Below are 25,732 nucleotides of genomic sequence, written 5' to 3'. Positions count from 1 at the left end.
GGAGAAACCCTATTTCTGCATTCTTGTATGCATTTACATTGAATATTGTTAGTGTTGCTGCCCTATATGCTATATGTTTGATTATTGAAAGTGTGCGTGATAGGAAAACACCATTAGGGCTCTTTACCGTCTTTGAAACACTGTCCCTTTTTGTGTCTGCTTTTCTTGCATCATTTGAAGGCCCCTCTGGAAGTGCACATGATTCATGCACCAATCACAATATTTACCCCCCAGTGGTATGAGGCTTAAAATAAAAAAGTACTCAAAATGTAGAAATTGTGCAAATCATTTAATTTGGGAAAAAGCCCACTGTAATCATATTTATGAGAGATTTATACATCTCTTTAAAGGTAAACAGGGGCAGGGGCTGCGTATAATAACACCATATTAAATAGACAGTAAAATCATTGCTCTCTCACTATGAAACGTATTGGTACTATGGGGTTATCAGTTTGTACTCTTCTATACCCCCAAGTACTGCTAGCACCACTGAGACCCATCACAGCTGCTGCTGGTACAAGATGTGCCAGTGACGTCACCCAGGCAAACAAGTAGGTGGTGGGGGAAGGGGGGGGGGTGTTCTTCGCGCGCGTCACGCGCAGAGGGGGCGCTCGCGGGCAGAGGCGGTTGAAGGTGACGTTGTGCCGCTGACTGGGTCGGGAAGTGTTGCTATGGGCAACCGACTGTGCGCCGGGGCCTCGGCCGGGCTTCCTGCGCGCCATTTTCAAACCGCTCCTCAGGCCGCCCTGTACACTGCCACACATACATACATACATACACACCCACGGAGTGGAATTTCCAACAGAAGCCGGCGTCTCGGGGACAGCGACTGCCGGAACAGTGACTGTGGGAACAGTGGGATGAGGCTTTAAGCGGCTGCCCGGAGTCAGAAGAGGAGGGGAAAGAAAGGCCAACGCTGACAAAGTAAGTAACGATGAGACCGGCGGGCACCTCTGTGCTGCCTCCGCTCAGCCCGTGAACCCTGCTCCGCCGGAGGTGCCGAGTCCGGGGCTCTCTCGGGTTCCGGAGCCTGGTGACATCACGCGTCTTGCGTGGCTCTTATCGAATGCTGCTGATGTCACGGAATTCGCGCTTGCTTGGTTGTGGGGAGACCTGGTGACGTCACTGCCCGGCTGGGGGGGGGAGGGAGGTAGGTGGTAACCGCTGCTCTCCCTTCTGCTCTCCACGGGCCGTGTCTGTATCGGGAGCAGCGGTGTCACACACACACAGGCCGTGTCTGTATTGGGAGCAGCGCTGTCACACACACGGGCCGTGTCTGTATCGGGAGCAGCGCTGTCACACACACGGGCCGTGTCTGTATTGGGAGCAGCGCTGTCACACACACGGGCCGTGTCTGTATCGGGAGCAGCGCTGTCACACACACGGGCCGTGTCTGTATTGGGAGCAGCGCTGTCACACACACACGGGCCATGTCTGTATTGGGAGCAGCGCTGTCACACACACACGGGCCATGTCTGTATCGGGAGCAGCGCTGTCACACACACACAGGCCATGTCTGTATCGGGAGCAGCGCTGTCACACACACGGGCCGTGTCTGTATCGGGAGCAGCGCTGTCACACACACAGGCTGTGTCTGTATTGGGAGCAGCGCTGTCACACACACGGGCCGTGTCTGTATTGGGAGCAGCGCTGTCACACACACACAGGCCGTGTCTGTATCGGGAGCAGCGCTGTCACACACACGGGCCGTGTCTGTATTGGGAGCAGCGCTGTCACACACACACAGGCCATGTCTGTATCGGGAGCAGCGCTGTCACACACACACACGGGCCGTGTCTGTATCGGGAGCAGCGCTGTCACACACACGGGCCGTGTCTGTATTGGGAGCAGCGCTGTCACACACACACACAGGACGTGTCTGTATCGGGAGCAGCGCTGTCACACACACACACAGGACGTATCTGTATCGGGAGCAGCGCTGTCACACACACACACAGGACGTGTCTGTATCGGGAGCAGCGCTGTCACACACACACAGGCCGTGTCTGTATTGGGAGCAGCGCTGTCACACACACACACAGGACGTGTCTGTATCGGGAGCAGCGCTGTCACACACACACACAGGACGTGTCTGTATCAGGAGCAGCGCTGTCACACACAGACACAGGACGTGTCTGTATCAGGAGCAGCGCTGTCACACACACACGGGCCGTGTCTGTATTGGGAGCAGCGCTGTCACACACACACAGGCCGTGTCTGTATCGGGAGCAGCGCTGTCACACACACACACACACACACACACGGGCCGTGTCTGTATCGGGAGCAGCGCTGTCACACACACAGGCCGTGTCTGTATCGGGAGCAGCGCTGTCACACACACACACGGGCCGTGTCTGTATCGGGAGCAGCGCTGTCACACACACACAGGCCGTGTCTGTATCGGGAGCAGCGCTGTCACACACACACACGGGCCGTGTCTGTATCGGGAGCAGCGCTGTCACACACACACACACACACACGGGCCGTGTCTGTATCGGGAGCAGCGCTGTCACACACACACACACACACACGGGCCGTGTCTGTATCGGGAGCAGCGCTGTCACACACACACACACAGGGCGTGTCTGTATCGGGAGCAGCGCTGTCACACACACACAGGCCGTGTCTGTATCGGGAGCAGCGCTGTCACACACACGGGCCGTGTCTGTATCGGGAGCAGCGCTGTCACACACACACACACGGGCCGTGTCTGTATCGGGAGCAGCGCTGTCACACACACACACACGGGGCGTGTCTGTATCAGGAGCAGCGCTGTCACACACACACACAGGCCGTGTCTGTATCGGGAGCAGCGCTGTCACACACACACACACAGGCCGTGTCTGTATCGGGAGCAGCGCTGTCACACACACACAGGCCGTGTCTGTATCGGGAGCAGCGCTGTCACACACACGGGCCGTGTCTGTATTGGGAGCAGCGCTGTCACACACACACACACGGGCCGTGTCTGTATCGGGAGTAGCGCTGTCACACACACACACACACACGGGCCGTGTCTGTATCGGGAGCAGCGCTGTCACACACACACACACGGGCCGTGTCTGTATCGGGAGCAGCGCTGTCACACACACACACACGGGGCGTGTCTGTATCAGGAGCAGCGCTGTCACACACACACACAGGCCGTGTCTGTATCGGGAGCAGCGCTGTCACACACACACACACGGGGCGTGTCTGTATCAGGAGCAGCGCTGTCACACACACACACAGGCCGTGTCTGTATCGGGAGCAGCGCTGTCACACACACACACAGGCCGTGTCTGTATCGGGAGCAGCGCTGTCACACACACGGGCCGTGTCTGTATTGGGAGCAGCGCTGTCACACACACACACGGGCCGTGTCTGTATCAGGAGCAGCGCTGTCACACACACACACACAGGCCGTGTCTGTATCGGGAGCAGCGCTGTCACACACACACACACGGGCCGTGTCTGTATCGGGAGCAGCGCTGTCACACACACACACACGGGGCGTGTCTGTATCAGGAGCAGCGCTGTCACACACACACACAGGCCGTGTCTGTATCGGGAGCAGCGCTGTCACACACACACACACACGGGGCGTGTCTGTATCAGGAGCAGCGCTGTCACACACACACACAGGCCGTGTCTGTATCGGGAGCAGCGCTGTCACACACACACACAGGCCGTGTCTGTATCGGGAGCAGCGCTGTCACACACACGGGCCGTGTCTGTATCGGGAGCAGCGCTGTCACACACACACACAGGCCGTGTCTGTATTGGGAGCAGCGCTGTCACACACACACACACGGGCCGTGTCTGTATCGGGAGTAGCGCTGTCACACACACACACGGGCCGTGTCTGTATCGGGAGCAGCGCTGTCACACACACACACACGGGCCGTGTCTGTATCGGGAGCAGCGCTGTCACACACACGGGCCGTGTCTGTATTGGGAGCAGCGCTGTCACACACACACACGGGCCGTGTCTGTATCGGGAGCAGCGCTGTCACACACACACGGGCCGTGTCTGTATCGGGAGCAGCGCTGTCACACACACACACACGGGGCGTGTCTGTATCAGGAGCAGCGCTGTCACACACACACACAGGCCGTGTCTGTATCGGGAGCAGCGCTGTCACACACACACAGGCCGTGTCTGTATCGGGAGCAGCGCTGTCACACACACACGGGCCGTGTCTGTATCGGGAGTAGCGCTGTCACACACACACACAGGCCGTGTCTGTATCGGGAGCAGCGCTGTCACACACACACACGGGCCGTGTCTGTATCGGGAGCAGCGCTGTCACACACACACACACGGGCCGTGTCTGTATCGGGAGCAGCGCTGTCACACACACACACACGGGCCGTGTCTGTATCGGGAGCAGCGCTGTCACACACACACACAGGCCGTGTCTGTATCGGGAGCAGCGCTGTCACACACACACACGGGCCGTGTCTGTATCGGGAGCAGCGCTGTCACACACACACACACGGGCCGTGTCTGTATCGGGAGTAGCGCTGTCACACACACACACGGGCCGTGTCTGTATTGGGAGCAGCGCTGTCACACACACACACGGGCCGTGTCTGTATCAGGAGCAGCGCTGTCACACACACACACAGGCCGTGTCTGTATCGGGAGCAGCGCTGTCACACACACACACACGGGCCGTGTCTGTATCGGGAGCAGCGCTGTCACACACACACACACGGGGCGTGTCTGTATCAGGAGCAGCGCTGTCACACACACACACACAGGCCGTGTCTGTATCGGGAGCAGCGCTGTCACACACACACACACGGGGCGTGTCTGTATCAGGAGCAGCGCTGTCACACACACACACAGGCCGTGTCTGTATCGGGAGCAGCGCTGTCACACACACGGGCCGTGTCTGTATTGGGAGCAGCGCTGTCACACACACACACGGGCCGTGTCTGTATCGGGAGTAGCGCTGTCACACACACACACGGGCCGTGTCTGTATCGGGAGCAGCGCTGTCACACACACACACACGGGCCGTGTCTGTGTCGGGAGCAGCGCTGTCACACACACGGGCCGTGTCTGTATTGGGAGCAGCGCTGTCACACACACACACGGGCCGTGTCTGTATCGGGAGCAGCGCTGTCACACACACACGGGCCGTGTCTGTATCGGGAGCAGCGCTGTCACACTCACACACACGGGCCGTGTCTGTATCGGGAGCAGCGCTGTCACACACACACACACGGGCCGTGTCTGTATCGGGAGCAGCGCTGTCACACACACACACACGGGGCGTGTCTGTATCAGGAGCAGCGCTGTCACACACACACACAGGCCGTGTCTGTATCGGGAGCAGCGCTGTCACACACACACACACAGGCCGTGTCTGTATCGGGAGCAGCGCTGTCACACACACACAGGCCGTGTCTGTATCGGGAGCAGCGCTGTCACACACACGGGCCGTGTCTGTATTGGGAGCAGCGCTGTCACACACACACACACGGGCCGTGTCTGTATCGGGAGTAGCGCTGTCACACACACACACACACACGGGCCGTGTCTGTATCGGGAGCAGCGCTGTCACACACACACACACGGGCCGTGTCTGTATCGGGAGCAGCGCTGTCACACACACACACACGGGGCGTGTCTGTATCAGGAGCAGCGCTGTCACACACACACACAGGCCGTGTCTGTATCGGGAGCAGCGCTGTCACACACACACACACGGGGCGTGTCTGTATCAGGAGCAGCGCTGTCACACACACACACAGGCCGTGTCTGTATCGGGAGCAGCGCTGTCACACACACACACAGGCCGTGTCTGTATCGGGAGCAGCGCTGTCACACACACGGGCCGTGTCTGTATTGGGAGCAGCGCTGTCACACACACACACGGGCCGTGTCTGTATCAGGAGCAGCGCTGTCACACACACACACACAGGCCGTGTCTGTATCGGGAGCAGCGCTGTCACACACACACACACGGGCCGTGTCTGTATCGGGAGCAGCGCTGTCACACACACACACACGGGGCGTGTCTGTATCAGGAGCAGCGCTGTCACACACACACACAGGCCGTGTCTGTATCGGGAGCAGCGCTGTCACACACACACACACACGGGGCGTGTCTGTATCAGGAGCAGCGCTGTCACACACACACACAGGCCGTGTCTGTATCGGGAGCAGCGCTGTCACACACACACACAGGCCGTGTCTGTATCGGGAGCAGCGCTGTCACACACACGGGCCGTGTCTGTATCGGGAGCAGCGCTGTCACACACACACACAGGCCGTGTCTGTATTGGGAGCAGCGCTGTCACACACACACACACGGGCCGTGTCTGTATCGGGAGTAGCGCTGTCACACACACACACGGGCCGTGTCTGTATCGGGAGCAGCGCTGTCACACACACACACACGGGCCGTGTCTGTATCGGGAGCAGCGCTGTCACACACACGGGCCGTGTCTGTATTGGGAGCAGCGCTGTCACACACACACACGGGCCGTGTCTGTATCGGGAGCAGCGCTGTCACACACACACGGGCCGTGTCTGTATCGGGAGCAGCGCTGTCACACACACACACACGGGGCGTGTCTGTATCAGGAGCAGCGCTGTCACACACACACACAGGCCGTGTCTGTATCGGGAGCAGCGCTGTCACACACACACAGGCCGTGTCTGTATCGGGAGCAGCGCTGTCACACACACACGGGCCGTGTCTGTATCGGGAGTAGCGCTGTCACACACACACACAGGCCGTGTCTGTATCGGGAGCAGCGCTGTCACACACACACACGGGCCGTGTCTGTATCGGGAGCAGCGCTGTCACACACACACACACGGGCCGTGTCTGTATCGGGAGCAGCGCTGTCACACACACACACACGGGCCGTGTCTGTATCGGGAGCAGCGCTGTCACACACACACACAGGCCGTGTCTGTATCGGGAGCAGCGCTGTCACACACACACACGGGCCGTGTCTGTATCGGGAGCAGCGCTGTCACACACACACACACGGGCCGTGTCTGTATCGGGAGTAGCGCTGTCACACACACACACGGGCCGTGTCTGTATTGGGAGCAGCGCTGTCACACACACACACGGGCCGTGTCTGTATCAGGAGCAGCGCTGTCACACACACACACAGGCCGTGTCTGTATCGGGAGCAGCGCTGTCACACACACACACACGGGCCGTGTCTGTATCGGGAGCAGCGCTGTCACACACACACACACGGGGCGTGTCTGTATCAGGAGCAGCGCTGTCACACACACACACACAGGCCGTGTCTGTATCGGGAGCAGCGCTGTCACACACACACACACGGGGCGTGTCTGTATCAGGAGCAGCGCTGTCACACACACACACAGGCCGTGTCTGTATCGGGAGCAGCGCTGTCACACACACGGGCCGTGTCTGTATTGGGAGCAGCGCTGTCACACACACACACGGGCCGTGTCTGTATCGGGAGTAGCGCTGTCACACACACACACGGGCCGTGTCTGTATCGGGAGCAGCGCTGTCACACACACACACACGGGCCGTGTCTGTGTCGGGAGCAGCGCTGTCACACACACGGGCCGTGTCTGTATTGGGAGCAGCGCTGTCACACACACACACGGGCCGTGTCTGTATCGGGAGCAGCGCTGTCACACACACACGGGCCGTGTCTGTATCGGGAGCAGCGCTGTCACACACACACACACGGGGCGTGTCTGTATCAGGAGCAGCGCTGTCACTCACACTCACAGGCCGTGTCTGTATCGGGAGCAGCGCTGTCACACACACACACAGGCCGTGTCTGTATCGGGAGCAGCGCTGTCACACACACGGGCCGTGTCTGTATTGGGAGCAGCGCTGTCACACACACACACACGGGCCGTGTCTGTATCGGGAGTAGCGCTGTCACACACACACACGGGCCGTGTCTGTATCGGGAGCAGCGCTGTCACACACACACACACGGGCCGTGTCTGTATCGGGAGCAGCGCTGTCACACACACGGGCCGTGTCTGTATTGGGAGCAGCGCTGTCACACACACACACGGGCCGTGTCTGTATCAGGAGCAGCGCTGTCACACACACACACAGGCCGTGTCTGTATCGGGAGCAGCGCTGTCACACACACACGGGCCGTGTCTGTATCGGGAGCAGCGCTGTCACACACACACACACGGGCCGTGTCTGTATCGGGAGCAGCGCTGTCACACACACGGGCCGTGTCTGTATTGGGAGCAGCGCTGTCACACACACACACGGGCCGTGTCTGTATCAGGAGCAGCGCTGTCACACACACACACAGGCCGTGTCTGTATCGGGAGCAGCGCTGTCACACACACACACACGGGCCGTGTCTGTATCGGGAGCAGCGCTGTCACACACACACACACGGGGCGTGTCTGTATCAGGAGCAGCGCTGTCACACACACACACACAGGCCGTGTCTGTATCGGGAGCAGCGCTGTCACACACACACACAGGCCGTGTCTGTATCGGGAGCAGCGCTGTCACACACACACACGGGCCGTGTCTGTATTGGGAGCAGCGCTGTCACACACACACACGGGCCGTGTCTGTATCGGGAGTAGCGCTGTCACACACACACGGGCCGTGTCTGTATCGGGAGTAGCGCTGTCACACACACACACGGGCCGTGTCTGTATCGGGAGCAGCGCTGTCACACACACACAGGCCGTGTCTGTATCGGGAGCAGCGCTGTCACACACACGGGCCGTGTCTGTATTGGGAGCAGCGCTGTCACACACACACACGGGCCGTGTCTGTATCGGGAGCAGCGCTGTCAGGTGTCACCAACTGCAGGGCGGATTTAGCGCATGCGCCGAATCACAGGAACTTTATAACTTCCCCCTTCTCCCTTTTATGCAGCCGGCAATGATTTGCTCCCAGATTATTTGGCATCATAGGTTTATGATTAGGCTGCACAAATCCTATGTATTCCCAGCTTCCGATAAAATAAGACATGTCCTGTACTTTAAACATAACACCGTGTCTATGTACCCGGACCTATAACCTTCCTCACTCTTCCTTATGTAGCCTGCAATTATTTTCTCCCAGTTTATTTGGACGGTGCTGGTAAGGGTAAAGGTGGGGCTGGCATGTTGGGGTAAGGATGGCATGTTGGGGTAAGGGTGAGGCTGGCATGTTGGGGGAAGAGTAGCATGTAAGGGTGGGGCTGGCATGTTTAGGTAAGGATAGCATGCAAGGGTGGTGCTGGCATGTTGGGGTAAAGGTGAGGCTGGCATGTTGGGGGAAGAGTAGCATGTAAGGGTGGGGCTGGCATGTTTAGGTAAGGATAGCATGCAAGGGTGGTGCTGGCATGTTGGGGTAAAGGTGTCTGGCATGTTGGGGGAAGAGTAGCATGTAAGGGTGGGGCTGGCATGTTTAGGTAAGGATAGCATGCAAGGGTGGTGCTGGCATGTTGGGGTAGAGGTGAGGCTGGCATGTTGGGGTAGAGGTGAGGCTGGCATGTTGGGGTAAAGGTGAGGCTGGCATGTTGGGGTAAAGGTGTGGCTGGCATGTTGGGGGAAGCGTAGCATGTAAGGGTGGGGCTGGCATGTTTAGGTAAGGCTAGCATGCAAGGGTGGTGCTGGCATGTTGGGGTAGAGGTGAGGTTGGCATGTTGGGGTAAAGGTGAGGCTGGCATGTTGGGGTAAAGGTGAGGCTGGCATGTTGGGGTAAAGGTGAGGCTGGCATGTTGGGGGAAGGGTAGCATGTAAGGGTGGGGCTGGCATGTTGGGGTAAGGGTGGCATGAAAGGGTGGGGCTGGCATGTTTGGGTAAAGGTTAGGCTGATCTAGTGCCTTTTTACCCAGCTACCTGTTAGGCAAGGCTGAAAAAGTTCCTACATTTCCTAGATCTAAACAGTGATTTACCCCCTTTGCTGTCAGGGACTCTCTGCTAGGTTAGTCTGCTAATGTAATGCTAGTGTCAGCTCTTGAATAAGGTTAAGAAGTATTCCTATAATCTGGGTGTCATTTTATCATACGTCTTCCACCCTGACAACGTTCCTTCTTCCCAATGATTGCTGGTGGAAGACGAACCCTCTCACTTCCCTTTCCGAATTTCCATGATAGGATCTGTTTTTAAGATGGCTGATTTTGTGGTCTACCCTAGGGAATTATACATTTTTATTGTTGTGGTTAACCAGTTGAACAGTTAGATGACATACAATAAAGAGAGTACATTTTGTGAACCTATTTAATGAAACATTTCTATTGATTCATAGCCACCTAATTCTGTGCTACACTGTAAACAGACTTTGTAGGGTTTATACCAGGTTGGGGGACAATTTTGATGCCCATTTTTTTTTTGTCACACATACTATGTTTTTTTTTTTTTTTGTTGTTGTTGTTGTTGTTGTTGTTGTTGTACATGCCATTAACATCCATGTGCCAAACTCAGAACATTTTTGTGCACCAAAATATTTGGCAGAAAATAAGCTTACTGCGCACATTGAGAAAGATAAGGTTGGTACACAGGCACAATTAAATTTGCGATTTCCATGCATCAATTTTATGCCAGAAATGCCATTGTGATTTTTTTTCTTGCTGTCAAATAAATGTAAACGGCACTCCTAATTTTTTCCTTTTTAGCGTTCTGGGATGGAAGCAAGGCATTTGCGGAGCTAAACTGTGTTAAGTTTTAGCTCCGGGGGCCTCCTGTTTCCACAGATACTTAAATCTGTAGGGGGTGCAGGTTGGAGCTCTGCCTGGGCTGTGTGGGGCTATCGAAATGTCACGCCGGCTAGTAGGAAGTCGTGATGTTATCCCTTCTGGCTTTGTATTGGCCTGCGTAACTGGGGGCTTTAAACCTAAAGAGCTGCTACCGGCATGTTATTTATCAAACATTAACCCTTCGAGTGCCTGTCGGGCCTCTGCGCCCAAGTGCCACCACCCCTCCGGTACACTGCAATCATGTCATCGCTCCTCGGGATGCCAGTGATTACGCAAATGGAAGAGCAGTCTCCTCTTCCCTTCCTCGTCGGGTGAGATCGTGTTCAGTGCCAACGCAATCGCCTTTGGAAAACGAGCAAAACGGCGATGACACAGCTACTACGTCATAGGGCCCCTGGAGTGCCAGACCTCATGACGTAGCTACGTCATCGGGCATGCAAGGGTTTCAAACAAAAAAGATGAAGCCTTCCAGAGTGTGTGCCCTGCAAGGCAACGGCGTATCACTTCAATAGTGGGGGCCATGATTGTGGATCCTGTTTAGGATTTCTTTAGCTGTGAGTGGGCAGCGTGTTGTAACATTGGCGACTTATGTAGCGCTGTAAAATTATCCTGGGACCATGACGGCTTTAGGATATTGTAAAGTCAAGCTAAAAAGGACGGAATCCGGACCAATGCAACTTGGGATGCCCTAGTGAAATGGGGACAAAAACATGGTATTGGTATGGGTGCTACAGGCAAAAACCTAGTCAGGGCAACAACGTAGTTAGCAAGGAGGGGGCCGTGCACACCAAAAAGCGATGCAAACAAATGAATGCAAGAGTCATTTAATGATTGAACACAGAGATCCAACGTCATCAGGGATGAAGGTGCTTGCACTGAAACGTTGGATCTGTGTGTTCAGTCATTAAATGACTCTTGCATTGTATTGTATGTCTTTATTTATATAGCGCCATTAATGTACATAGCGCTTCACAGTAGTAATTCATTTGTTTGCATCGCTTCTTGGTGTGCACGCCCCTCCTTGCTGGCTTTAGGATATTGGCACCAAAAATAACTTTTCTTTTGGCAATATTTTTTCTTGTAAGTGTACAATTCTGTATAAAGTAAGAGGCAATTGATAGAGAAAATGAATGAAACATTGTTCCAGTGAGACACATTCAGGGAGTTACTGTAATTGACAACGCTGTTACCACTCTACAAGCAGGGGGAGGGGCTGTTGAAAGGGAAAGATGGGTAGAAAAGTGCACTTCCTGTATTGGGTTTTTCTGTTCTTCCTTTGAGATGTGATCTGCTTTTATAAAGACTCTCAAATAGGAAACCCCTCACTTGGACCCAAAAGGAACCCCAGAAAATTAAGAGGGGGGATGAGTGTGGCTTGTGTAATGTTTTATCACTGATCTGTTTATGTATTGGTAGGGTTCTGTGCATGTTTGCAATGTACTTGGAGATATTATATGAAATAAATGAGTGATAATGCCGGTATGATTATAAACGTCACCAGTGATTGGTTATGATTGCTATTTTACCATTTGATAGCTCTGAAATGTTTTCTATTCTTTTCTCTTCTAAGGGCAGATGAATACAAGTCTCTGATTTTAGCAGCCGATTGCAATTCATGAAAACATTTTTTTAAATGACGTGAATTCAGTGACAGCCTATATATCTGATGTATAATTTGTAGTACCATTATATACTGTAAAGAATGCAATTATCAAAGTAACTTTTATTTTGTATTAATCATGACAAATTTGACTTCTGTTTCACAATGACTGACTCCTATATATTTCCATATACAGGGCTCTGAATCTGGATGCAAGGGTTTTTGTTTGATAAGACTGTCACAATGAGTACTGCAGCGGAGAGGAAGTTCATCAACCTCAGAAAGCGTCTTGATCAGCTGGGCTACAAGCAGCCTCTGGGCATAGAATCTCTGCCTCTAGTAGAAAAACTGTTCAGGTATCTTGGGCAATTGTCTTTTGCTACACTTGCTGGTTAGACAAAGTGAGGGAGAGCCAATAGCAACAAAGGAGAAGCCCCAATGCTACATCCAATCTGCCAAATTATATAGTTTAATACTACAGGTAAACCCCGTTATAGCGCGACCCGTTATAACGCGGTTTTCACGTGGCTTCCGTTAAAAAAAAAAAAAAAAAAAAAAAGATATTTATTTTTTTTACATTTTTTTACACACTGCACACACTCTCACTGCACACACTCTCACTGCACACACTCTCACTGCACACACTCTCACTGCACACACTCTCACTGCACACACTCTCACTGCACACACTCTCACTGCACACACTCTCACTGCACACACTCTCACTGCACACACTCTCACTGCACACACTCTCACTGCACACACTCTCACTGCACACACTCTCACTGCACACACTCTCACTGCACACACTCTCACTGCACACACTCACAGGACACTGCACACACATTCACAGGACACTGCACACTGCACACACATTCACAGGACACTGCACACTGCACACACATTCACAGGACACTGCACACTGCACGCACATTCACAGGACACTGCACACTGCACGCACACTCACAGGACACTGCACAGCACACACACTCACAGGACACTGCACAGCACACACACTCACAGGACACTGCACAGCACACACCCTCGCAGGACACTGCACAGCACACACACACACACACACACTCTCTCTCCCTCTCCCCCTAACCCCCCCCCCCCCCCACACACACACACACACACAGGATAGAATGTCTGTGGTGTAGAGCAGGAGAAGCTATCAGGAACACAGACACACAGACACACAGCTCTCTTCCTAGACAGGGCAGGCTCCCCCGGCGTCCCTGAAAAGTTTGCGAGTGAGAGCGGGAGAAGCTGCTGTGCGGGTGATCAGTGGACATGTGAGTAAAATTGCCATGGAGAGGAGGCTGCAGCCCTGAGCCTCGCACTCTCCAAGCACTACCTGCAGCTCTCTGACAGCTGGGGAGGAGGGAGGAGTAGCACAGTGCAGCACAGTGCGATGATGCGATCCCAGCTCTCCCCCCTCTGTAGACACGGAACCCCGGGCGCGGCGGCCATTTTTAAATTTGATTAATTTAATTAGCGCGACCCCGTTTGTAGAGCGGTCGGATCGGGTGGCCCCCGAGGACCGCGCTATAACAGGGTTTACCTGTATCTGTTATTCTTCCCATAAGTGAGGGTCATTTAGTTAAATTATTTGGCCAACGCATTATAATCCTGCTACTATGTCATATTAAATATATTAAATATTTCTGCAGGTCCTACGCTGCCGGCACATGTTCTCTTTACCTCTCTGCAGGAGGAAAACGTCTCTCCAATAGACTGATCATCCCAGGTATATATCGGGACCTGCCAATTAAAGTGGGGTGAATGGGTGTGTTTTTGATTTTGCAGGGACTGTGTGCTTTTTTAAATGTAGGTTGGAAATTACAATTGAGAGGTTTGTGACCCATACTTGGATACTTGATTTTAAGCTCACCTACCCCACTTTAATGGGCAGGTCCTGATATATACCTGGGATGACCAGTCTATTGAGAGAATTCTTCTTCCAGCAGAGGGGTAAAGAGAACATGTGCAGGCAGTGTAGGACCTGCAGTAAAGGTTTAACCTTAGTGTGGTTGCAGGATTACAATGCTTTGGCCAAAGGACTGACAGACTGACCCTTACGTATGAGAAGAACAGATCGTATTTATCTTAATACTTTGTCATGTTGGATGTATCACTGAGATTTTTGTCTTTTGTTCTCTACATTAGGTCAGCGGTGTACAAAGTGGGGGTCGCTGGATGTGTCTGTGGGGGCGCGGACGGTTGCAGAGGCCCTGCGCTCTTCCCCGATGCATTTAAATTAAATGCCGGGGGATCGCGTGATGCCCCTGCAACTCTAAAACTTACATTGACTCTGCTGGCGTCACTCGTGTCCCTGGCAATGCGGCGTCGTAACTTGACGCCGCGCGAGGTAAGGAGGGGGAGCGCAGAATAGAGGGGTGCATGCAGACACGGCGCAGCAAAAAAAGTTTGCGTGCCCCTGCATTACGTCACTACCTAGTAGCACTCTTTTTGAGCTGTGTGTGTGTGTGTGTTTTGGGTTTTTAGTGCCTATTATTATTATTATTATTATTATATTACAGCGTATAAGCAGTGAGTATAAAATATTGACATTGTACTGTTCAATCTTCCTACTCCTTTTGAAACCTCAAGTCTAGTCGGCGATTCAGAAGATGAGGAGCATGGGACTGTATATGATATATTGATACTTAACCTTTATATTGGTGATTACACCACTGATGAAGGATTCATAAAAATATGCACCGGCTCTTACATTGCTCTGTGTATAAACTTTTCAGTGACCTCGTCCACACCACAGAAAGCCTTCGTAATGCAAAGTTAACTGCTGGCAACACCGTAAAGGAAAGCAAGAACTTTGATTCGGTTATTGAACCGTACAAGACTGAAAATGCCAGACTCGTCAGGGAAAATAATCAACTGCACCTAGAACTTTTAAAATTAAAAGAAGAATCAGATCGCCACATTAAAGGTCTGAACTCCGCAAATGCCTGGACAGATATACTAACATTATTGTGGACTTCAAAGTCAGTGAAGCGGCATAAGTTGATCTAATTAAGAAATGTTCCTATATTTAATTGGTTTCTCTGTTGCGATCTAATTTATGTTGAGCTCCAGGTAAACTATATTATTTGTTGTATATACATAGTAACTGTCTTGCACAGCACCCTCCTCACTGATTTTGGTTACTTGTCAAAGTCCTCAGTAAACACTAATTCCCCCCCCAGAAGCCTATGAGTTTAACTCCTATAATGTTTGTAACTAGCTCCCTGAACATCATGCCCTTTACTACCTTGTTAGTATATTATTTTTTTCATACTTATTTAATTGGGGAACACGTTGTAAGTTTTAGTTTTTTTGCTTCCCCTGAAGACTTGAAAGCTTCACTAAGAAAACTTGAACACCAGACAGCTGATATGAAGTTTCTGAATAACCAGTATGTCCACAAAATCCGATCACAGGAAAAGGACAGCAAAGGCAAAACAGAAAAGATTCAACAACTCCAAGAGAAGAATCTTCAGGCAGTTGTACAAACACCAGGTAGTTATAGCATGTAGCATTTTCAAAATGTCATAGAATCCTGAGGCTGCAATAGGTTTTAGGCCTCGGGCATGGTCAGCGCTTAGGCGCTGACCCGTGCTGAGGCGCGCTGGTGCTCGGCAGTGAGCCCCTGCAGCCGCAATGAGAGCTGCTTTAGCAGGGGCTCGCGCACGCTTCTGCAAGCGTGGGTCTTAAGAAAATTTTAGTTTTGTCGCTCACGGGAGTGCAGGGCCGGTCACGTGTGCGGTTCGCCAAATGAGGGCGAACCAGCTCCGTGACGTCACAGCCCCCGAGACGCCCCCAGACGGCGCGCGGTCTAAGGCCAGGGAAAGCACCCCTTTCCCTCAGCACGCCTCCACCCGGCTGGATTCACCCTGGACGCAGCCTTATGGTGTTGGCTTGAATTTTAGCATGTCTATGTGGTAACAAAAACTATATAGTTCATGCACCTGTGTTATCGTTTTGGTACAAAAAGAAAATATTTACTATGAAATGACATATAACTTTCTAGCATAGATTGTGGTTAAAACACAGATGCATGTTAAGTACATAATTATGTACAGTATTTCCTTTATGGGCATGTTGTATTGAACTCTAGTGTGTGTGCAAACACGTGTAAAATATCAAAATAATGTCATTTAATAGCCTATCATGTCATGTTGTTCAATTATAATGCCAAATTAGATATACTGTACACACTGCATTTAAATACAGTATATGCCGCAAGTGTGACAATGCCTTGCTAAAAAGTTGACAAATGATCTTTTAGATCTGGCATTCTGTTGGATTCTCTTTTAAAAGCTGTAGAGGACATTAGAGGACAGAGCTGCACAAAAAGGAAAACAGAAGCCAAGCGTGAACAAGACACAATTTGCACCAACCGTATTGCTATTGTTCAGTTCCTTTAGATTCAAAACAAAATACAGCTTGCAATAGGTATTATATAAAGTTAGGTACAAGAGGAACAGGGAAGCAAATCTACTATATTGGAGGTTACGTTAGAAAAAAAAGTTAATTTTAAAAGGGATCAAATGTATGAATAAAACCGTTTTGGAGAAACTTTTCTTTTTGTTTCTCACCCATGTGAAATGTGCGCATAACTTTTCTAGGTGGCAAGAAGAGAAACATTCCCTTCAGACGTCAGCGCATGCACATCGACCAGCCAGTGTCGCCACCCGGCATAAGCAGGCACCCTGTTCCTCAGCCTGAGGATCCTTATGTTGCAGACCTGCTCCAAGTGGCCGATGACAGGTATTTCCTCTTATATTAGCTAAATGTGCAGCCTAACTCAGTCGTCAGTCAGTGCACCATAAGTTGTGTGTGTTTATAGATGTATATTCATATGGATATATATATCTCACATGCTTATCCCTGCGCTACCCTCGCACACACACTTACACACACTTACCTACACACTCCTAAATGTATGTATATGTATCTGCATATGTGAGTGTATGTATGTATGTATGTATGTATGTATATATCTATATCGCCAATAAAGAATATCACTTGTGAGCACATTCACATGTCTTAGACAGGTCTGCAACCCTGCCTTTCAACCATTATCACCTAGCATACAGTTCTCCCATTTCAGCAAGGGATTCTGGGAAATGACATGCAAATGAGCACACAATGTGTCACCTTTTGCCTGGAATACCTATTCGCATGGAGCCCATTTAAGCTGATGCATCGACGTTCACACAGCTTTTAAGCACAGCATGGGACTAGCAAAGTAAGTAAAAACCACTCAGACAGTGGGAGCATTGTATGCTGGGTGATAATGGTTGAAAGGCAGGGTTGCAGACCTGTCTAAGACATGTGAATGTGCTCACAAGTGATATTCTTTATTGGCTATATGCTAATGGTGGAGGTTTTTTGTTGCCTTTTTCACCCACCATAACGTAAAATTTGATATGGTGTGTGCGTGTATATATATGTATATCATACAGAACACCTTCAAGCTCATATTGAACCCCCAAAATACCCGCAACATATATATAAGCATATAAGTTTCACAGAGGAGTGCTACTGAGCACTGTAAGCTGTAATCACACTGTAAGCAGGCAAGTTCCCCTGAGAGTGGGAGATGCCATGGAGTGAGCTTTTAACCATTTAAATGTGGGAGGGAGTGAGCTTCAATTAGGTAGGAGGTTGCCACCCTCCAATCAGCTAAGACTAGCTGAACAAGAATTATAAAACATACAGAACACCTACAAGCTCATATTGAACCCCCAAAATACCCACAACATATATATATAAGCATATAAGTTTCACAGAGGAGTGCTACTGAGCATGGCAATATATATATTTAAAACCAGAGACTCCTCTTCCTTAATGTTACTTTTATGTCTGAAGCACTTATTCCCATGACCTGTTATTTATATTATTTGTTATTTATATGATATGTATTACTACTGTGAAGCGCTATGTACATTTATGGCGCTATATAAATAAAGACATATAATACAATACAATATATATATCGGAGCTATACTTCAAGATTTATGAATTGTACGTTTTTGTTTTTTTCCCAAATGAGCCTTCTCTAGTAGTATTTTTGCATACACTCGATAAAGTGGTTAGTAGTCCTGTTTTATGAATTTCAGACTTCAGGAACTTCAGCAAGATGTGACTACTTTACAGGAAACATTGGAGATATCTGAACGAGGAGTGAGAAATCTTACTCAACAGGTTTGTTTTTCTTTCTTTTCTTTGAATATGTTTGAGCGAGTGTGCGTCTAAAGTTTGATGCTTGTCCCTTCATTGGAGGATACAGTCCAATAGGATAAGGTGCTCAGACCACATAAACTTGGTGCCTTTGCTTGCATAACTCTCATAATGTCCAGAACCTCCTTAATAGTCAGTGAGTGTATAAAGGTTTAGCGCTTTGGGTAGAATAACACCTAGTGGAGTCTAAGAGAACACCACACAGCACAATAAACATCTCCCATATAATGTATTTTAAAGAGCATAATACTGTACTTTGAGACAAGGTAATGAAGAAGTAAGAGACTGACATATGATGCAAGATGTCCACAGTCCGTGCTTGTAGTCCGCTGAGGTGTGTACAATCCGCTGTGCTGGAATCCTGAGGAGCAGAAAGAGTTGGGTACGGATCACTACTGTTGCGCAGAAATTGAGATCAAGAGGGAACTCCAATAAAAATATGTTTTTATTAGCTCACACAGGATCAGGCTGACAGCTTTACCAAGGCGCGGTCAGTGCAAAACACGTAGGTGCTTTCATTTGAGGATGCCTTTGTGATGTTGCTAGCATTGGTTTGTGACATTTTAACCTTTATAGGGTCCTAATGATGTAGCAGGTACATCATGGACACTTGCTAGTTTTTATGGGGCAGATTGGGCTGACCGCTCCGTTTGGATTCGGCTGGAAGTTCCATCGGAAGTGAAGCTCTCTCCTCTTTAGTTTCTGCCATACGGGGCCTGCTTGCAACATGTGATTGCTCCAGGAGTGATCACATGATGCGTAAGTGCCGGAGGTCCAGTGACACTCTGGTGCCTCCGGACCCCTGGCACTGTAAAGGTTTTTTTTTATGTCTCTTTAGAAAGTAGTGTTTTAACAAATTTGTACTTCAATACAAGTTGAGCATTAAAAAATTAAATCTAAAACACATTTATTTAAATATCTGCAATTTTATAGTGTAGGTACAGTCATCTTTGATTTGTAGTGTCATTTATGTTACTGGAAGCTTGTTATTTGATTAATCAATAAGCCCTCTGGCTTCAGCTTCGTCATCTGGAACAGCAAAAACATGCATCTTCCTCACTGCATCTCTCAAATCAGAACGTAGGAAGAGGACCAATATGTGCCGTTCCATAACTGCAGAGCATGATATGGATGTCTGCTGTACAGATACAGGATGGTGACAAAAGATCTTGTTGCAAAGACAAAGTGACAGCCCGTGTCATAGTAAAGCCAGTCAACAGACTCCAAAACATTGATGCCTCTGTACTTATGTGAAGAAAAGATGACAGTGCACAACCTCTCATAATGTTAACACAATGAGAGGTCGTGAGTTGTCTTCTTTTCTTCACATGTTATCTTTATGGTGTTGAGCCATCAACTTTGACGAGCAGCAGACCTCATCTTAAAAGGTTTTAATGACACTTGTCTTATATTTATTTCTGGGTTCACTATCCATGGTTAATTTTTTGTGTTTTTTTGTATCAATTAACTATTTACTATTGTATTTATACACTAGACACTTATATCACTTAATCATTTTACAATTTGTGCGCAGTTATATTTCCTTTTTTCTGTATTTATGTACTCATTTTGAGTCGGGTATGACTAGTAGAAAGGTTTTTACACGACGTCTACAGTTGGTAGGAAAGTTTTAGTATTCTAATTGGAGTACCCTGGCCCTTTCTGGAGCTACCGTATTCTAAGCTATCTGCTGTTCTAGAAACGTGTGGTGTAATTTACAGCTGTGGGTTACTGGCCTTTCTCTCTAGCACAGAAAGCCTTATGGGCTTATTTTATCAGTTCATATCAATGGGGAGTTTTGTTGAAAAGGCCCGATTGGCGGCTTAAGCTATGACATAATTTCTATTGTTTTACATTTCAGCTTTATTGTGCTGCCACTGCATGATTTTACTGGTGAACTAAGTGTTAACATTTATTCCTTGCCATGTAGGTTGAATTAAGAGACAGAGAAATAGAGCGCCTGGCACTGGCTCTGGATGGTGGGCGTTCACACGATGTCATCTCTCTAGAAGCCAGGCACAGAAGTAATGAGAAGCTTGTCGCCCACTTAAACCTGCAGGCAAGTCAATTCTTTGTTAATTCTCCTCCTTGTTCTGTCAATTTCTTTGAATATGCTAACCTGCAAAATTGTCTAAAGCGCTAGATTCGTTTAACGCTGAGGCTGTACATAGGGTATACATACTGTACCATGTTTTCCCTCTTTGGCAATATTTGCTGACCGTTTACTAATTTGGCAAGATTATTATCCCTTTGAGGCTTGGCAAAACATTTTGCAGGGAATCAAAATTGGGGGGGGGGGGGGGGGGAAACGCGTCAAAAATTGCAAATGTCTATTTAGACCGTTTCGCTCATCTCTACAAAAATTATGTGTCATCCCTTTTGATCGTGGGATCAATTTTAATGTTAAGAAAACATATGGATTAGACTTTCCCTTTAGGTTTTAGATAATTGGATATTTACGCTTGATCTGCTTTGCAATTAGGAAAGACTACTGTAGTTAAGTTGTCGGCAAACTACAGATGTACTCAGACTTTGTTAACTCTGCTGTGGGAGAATCCCGGCAGTGGGGAAACTCAGTCGGGGATCCCATTCGGAAGAACGGACCCCCACTGCAGGCCAGCCGTGGCTTTTACTGTCCCGAAGCTGCAACATTTTGCTTTTTATGCAGCGGCTCCAGGGACAGGAAGTCTAGTTACATCTGTAGGAAAGCTAGAAATCTGTGAGTTATAATTACTTTTACTGTTCTGTATTGTTAGAGAAAAAGTTGTAAGGACTTCCTTTCTGAGCAGGAAAGTCGTGTAATTCTATGTATTTCCTTTCTTTTTTGACCTTTCCTTTTTTTTTCATCCTTAAGGTTGAGTATCTTCAACAAGCAAACACAGATCTCGAAAAACGTGTTCGCGCTCTTTTGGAAACTAGGCACAATGTGACTAGCGAGGTGGTAAATCTGAGCACCAAGAACGAAGAGCTGTGTAAAGAGCTCACGGAGATAGACCAGTTGGCTCAGCAACTAGAACGAGATAAAGAAATCGTGCTGGACACTGCAGATGCTGAAATTGAAGAAGCAAAGGCAAGAAACTTGATTAGGCTACCGAATATAATCAGGCAGTTCTGGGGCTAAAACGAATTAAAGAGTTTATTTTCATTGTTATTTGTGCAAAGAAAAGGTACAATTAAAGTAGGGGAAAAAAAATTGGAAATTTTGAGAAATTGTGCCCCGTTCGGCACTGTTGTTTTTTTATTTAATAAACCTCAGAGCCTCCATTGAATGCTGTTTAGTATAAGGCTATAAGTCACTTTTGTGGACTCCAGAGTAAGCAGATGCTGATTGTGGACTGTTTTAAAAATGTTCTTGTCACTGAAAATATAAATCTTTGTATATATATATATATATATATATATATATATATGTATATGTATATGTATATGTATATATATGTGTGTGTGTGTGTGTGTGTGTGTGTTCGACAAACCTATACATTTGCTCGCCCCGGGCGAGTGGATTTAACCCCTGGGCGAGATAATATTGGCCCAAGCAGCACACGTTGGTACTGGTGCTAGGTGGCGAGTAGATTTTTTGTTGATTTGTCAACCACTATATATATATATATATATATATATACACATACACATACACATACAATATGTATATACTGTACACATACTATATATATATTATATGCCCAGTATATCTGTAACATCTACTCTATACGTTAAGATCTGATCATCTACGGAAATACATTTAAATCGAATGATACTGGATTAGCCACCTAAAATATTTAAAGAAAAAAGTTTCTTATAATTAAAGTTTACTTGGCACACTAAACCTTGAACCTTTTTCTCCCTCAAAACAATACCCTTACTTATGATCCAATTACTGAGGCACCATATCAGTTTATTAATTATTAATGTTTAGAAATAGTTCACGTTAAGAAAAATTACCAAAACAAATTCACAATTGCACTTCAATGTGTGTTCTTCTAGCAGCAGCAGGATTTTAAAATGTAATTGAGGTTAAGAGGGGGTTTGTGGGTTTACTGGCTCTGCACTTCTTTAACCCAGGCTGTCCCGAAAAGCTGTGTAATACGGCAGGCATAAACTTGTAAGGGGAGTCCATGTTAAAATGAATTTGAAGCACGAGGTTACACTGCTCATTTGCATGTAATTTCCCAGAATTCCTAGCTGCAGTGAAAGCATTGTATGCTAGATAATGGTGAAAAACAGGGTTGCGGACCAGTCTGAGTCATGCCCATGTGCTCACAAGTGATATTTTTATTCACTAAATGTAATTGTAAATTTGTATTATGTCAGACAAAATCTTTAATAAACAGTACGTTACTGAAATTACAACTTCTTGTGAGAAATAAAATAATAAACATGTTTTGAAAGCAGTATTCTTTTTAGCAAAGCTGTTAATTAATATTTATATGTACTTTTTCTTTATTAGAGTGAAATCAAAAGGCTGCACATGGAAATTCACAGGCTGGAGAGCACCTTATCAAATTTTAAGTCGGTAAGTAATTCCACGGCATCCGGCTCTAGGACATTTGGTCGCGGCCATTTAGCCACGACCAAATCTCTACCGGCAATTAGCCACCACTCACCTCGCCCGAGACATCTCTTCGCCGCCAAGGTAAAACCATAACCTGGCCCCTTACCCTAAAACCCCCTAATACGAACGCTACCCCCTACCATAAAAACCTTAATCCCGGGCACCGTGCGCCTTAACCCCCTTGCCCTAAATGCCCTTGCCCTTAACCCCCTACCCTAATCACTAAAACCCCTTAAATTAACTTATCTTATTGGCAAAGCGGTCGGCGGCCGAGTGTCCAGCAGTGGCGGTGTAGGGTCCCTCGGCAGTTAAACGCCCCACCGTTACTTGGTAGCGGCGATACAAGTAGTAAATACGTTAGTGCACCATCCATTCTGCATTTGTGTTTCCTCCCTAAATATTTACAATGGAGATTTAGATCAAGATACCTTGTTCATCGGAGGACTGTGACTTTTGAATGTGTGCTGGTATCCGTATTACCTTTATTCACCATATGGTTATTCACTTTATTCATTGTATTTAATATCAGTTTGCACCACACACATTATTCTTTTTCACTGGTTTTTAAGGCAACTTGGACACTGCTAGTGTTTTGGCTGCACCTGATTTGTGTGTATTGTTTTGCACTGCACTCTATGTCAATTCCATATATGTCTGTATATGAATATACATACCATTTCACATTGTCACAAATTGAGCACTAGTATATGAGTTTGCGCCTTATATTAATCACTTTTGCACGGTTTAGAAATCTCCAACCTAACAATAGACTTGGTTGTCTGGTCAGATGACCGCTACATTTTGTTTTCAATCACAGCCCACCTCTCCAAATATGCCCTCTCCCATGGAGATGAACAGGTATCAACCATTGATAGTTGTGACCCCCACCGGGGCTTGATGGCAAACGTGGATGTCTCCGACATATTAAGTGCCTGCGTGAATCCCTATGCTCTTGTCAATTACAACAATAGATTTTTGGGGGCCACAATAAATGCCATCGCTCGTGTTTGCATATAACCCCCCACCTCACACTACCAGACCCCTTGGTTTGACAGTTCTATTAGGGTCTCAGACTTGAGTGGTGCTGGCGGAAGTCTTGCGGGGTTAAGGACATGCTGAAAGTGATTGACCACATCATAAAATACCAGTCCGCAATTCCCAGTAAGAAGTCAGAGTTCCTGGCACGTAAGATCATGGCAGCAGACAATGACCAGTGCAGCTTTTCCGAACTGTGTAGACAGAGGCTCTGCAAGCCAGCATGTCTTCAGTCTGGTGAAGCCTTTTCACAGTCCCGTTGTGATGACTTTGCTCTTCTCTGATAAAGTAACCTCTGTCTTCTGGGGTCCCAACTGTGCTTCTTAAGTGTCAGGGTTTCAGGCATGAAAATGCAGGTTCTCTGGCTTTATGGACTAGCTTTGACCATCTGGATGTAGAAAACAATCCAGGGCTTGTGTCCCATTAACTATCACTCAGACCCATTTCCAACACGCCTTCTCTTAGGTTGTGTTGATGTAATCGTCCCAGTGTTTGCAAAATAGTCCTCTGAACTTTGCAGACAGGAATCTTTCCCCGAACCGCTGATGGAAGCAGTCATCAGACCTCTTGTAAAAAAAAAAAAAAAAAAAAGCCTTCATTAAACCCGGATTGCATGCAGGCCTGTATCACACCTTCCTTTTCTAGGGTTTCCTATGGAAGGTTATTGAGAAAGTGGTTAACCCAACTAGAAAGCTGTCTATCAAGCCATCAAATGTATGACCCATTCCAGTCAGGATTCAGGAAACTGCATAATACTGAAAACACGCTGGTTCTTGTGCTAAATGATCTCCTGATTCCTAGAGACAGAGGTGACTGTTTCATCTTAGTACTCCTTGACCTTTCTGCAGCATTTGATACTGTGGACCATGGCATCTTAATGGAGCACCTGAAGGATTTCTGTGAACTGGGTGGCACAGTTCTCGTCTGGTTCAGATCCTTTCTCACTGGGAGGTCACAGAGCGTATCTTCAGGATTGTACTCCTCTGCACTGGTGCCCCAGTCATGTGGAGTGCAACAGGATTCGATCCTATCTGCTATGTTCGCAGGTTACATGCTGCCACTAGGTGGCGCAATCAGACAGGATGGTCTGGATTATCACTGCTATGCAGATTACGCTCAACTCCACTTGTCCACCAGGCACTAAGGACCCATTATCAGTCTTCAATAGATGTTTATCTGAGCTCCTAGAGTGGATGAGCTCCAGTTGGTTGAGATTGAATCCTGATAAGACAGAAGTACTCGTGGTGGATACTCACCGTCGGAAGACAACGAGACTGCAGCTAGGTCAACACACTGGCCTTAAGCTTGGGGCTCCCAGCTGTTAAACTCTGTCCGTGTGCGGAATCTTGGTGTTGTCCTTGACTGTGACTTGAGCCTTAAACATCAGATGTCAACCGTGATCAAATCTTCATTCTTCCACCTAAGGAACAGTGGGTAAAAAAACCCAGGCGCTCTTAAGTGCTAACTAGACACAAGAAAAAAGTGTGCAAAGAGGTGTGAAAATATGAATCAGTGCACACTGTGAACACAAGTGAGAAAAATGAGCGAGTATCAAACAAGTGAAATAATTATATCAAGTGAGTAAATATGTGATACGCTGCTCGACCAGTGAGGATCCTCCTTCGATC

The 25,732-nt window shown here is 48.4% G+C and overlaps 1 protein-coding gene across 1 annotated transcript; it reads left to right on the top strand.

The window, feature by feature from the left end:
* Positions 1-625: 625 nt before the first annotated feature.
* CEP135 (centrosomal protein 135) lies at positions 626-23,231 on the top strand. The gene is made up of 9 exons (XM_075578496.1): positions 626-924; positions 12,468-12,627; positions 15,031-15,221; positions 15,623-15,790; positions 16,900-17,041; positions 18,397-18,481; positions 20,448-20,576; positions 21,372-21,587; positions 22,965-23,231. The coding sequence occupies exons 2-9, from the start codon at positions 12,482-12,484 to the stop codon at positions 23,160-23,162; spliced, it is 1,275 nt and encodes a 424-aa protein (XP_075434611.1). The 5' UTR covers positions 626-924; positions 12,468-12,481; the 3' UTR covers positions 23,163-23,231.
* The last annotated feature ends 2,501 nt before the right edge of the window (positions 23,232-25,732 follow it).

The sequence above is a fragment of the Ascaphus truei genome, chromosome 1 (genome assembly GCF_040206685.1).
Source record: "Ascaphus truei isolate aAscTru1 chromosome 1, aAscTru1.hap1, whole genome shotgun sequence".
Taxonomy (NCBI): domain Eukaryota; kingdom Metazoa; phylum Chordata; class Amphibia; order Anura; family Ascaphidae; genus Ascaphus; species Ascaphus truei.
The sequence above is the reverse complement of the archived record's forward strand: the minus strand, read 5'-3'. Positions and strand labels throughout refer to the sequence as shown.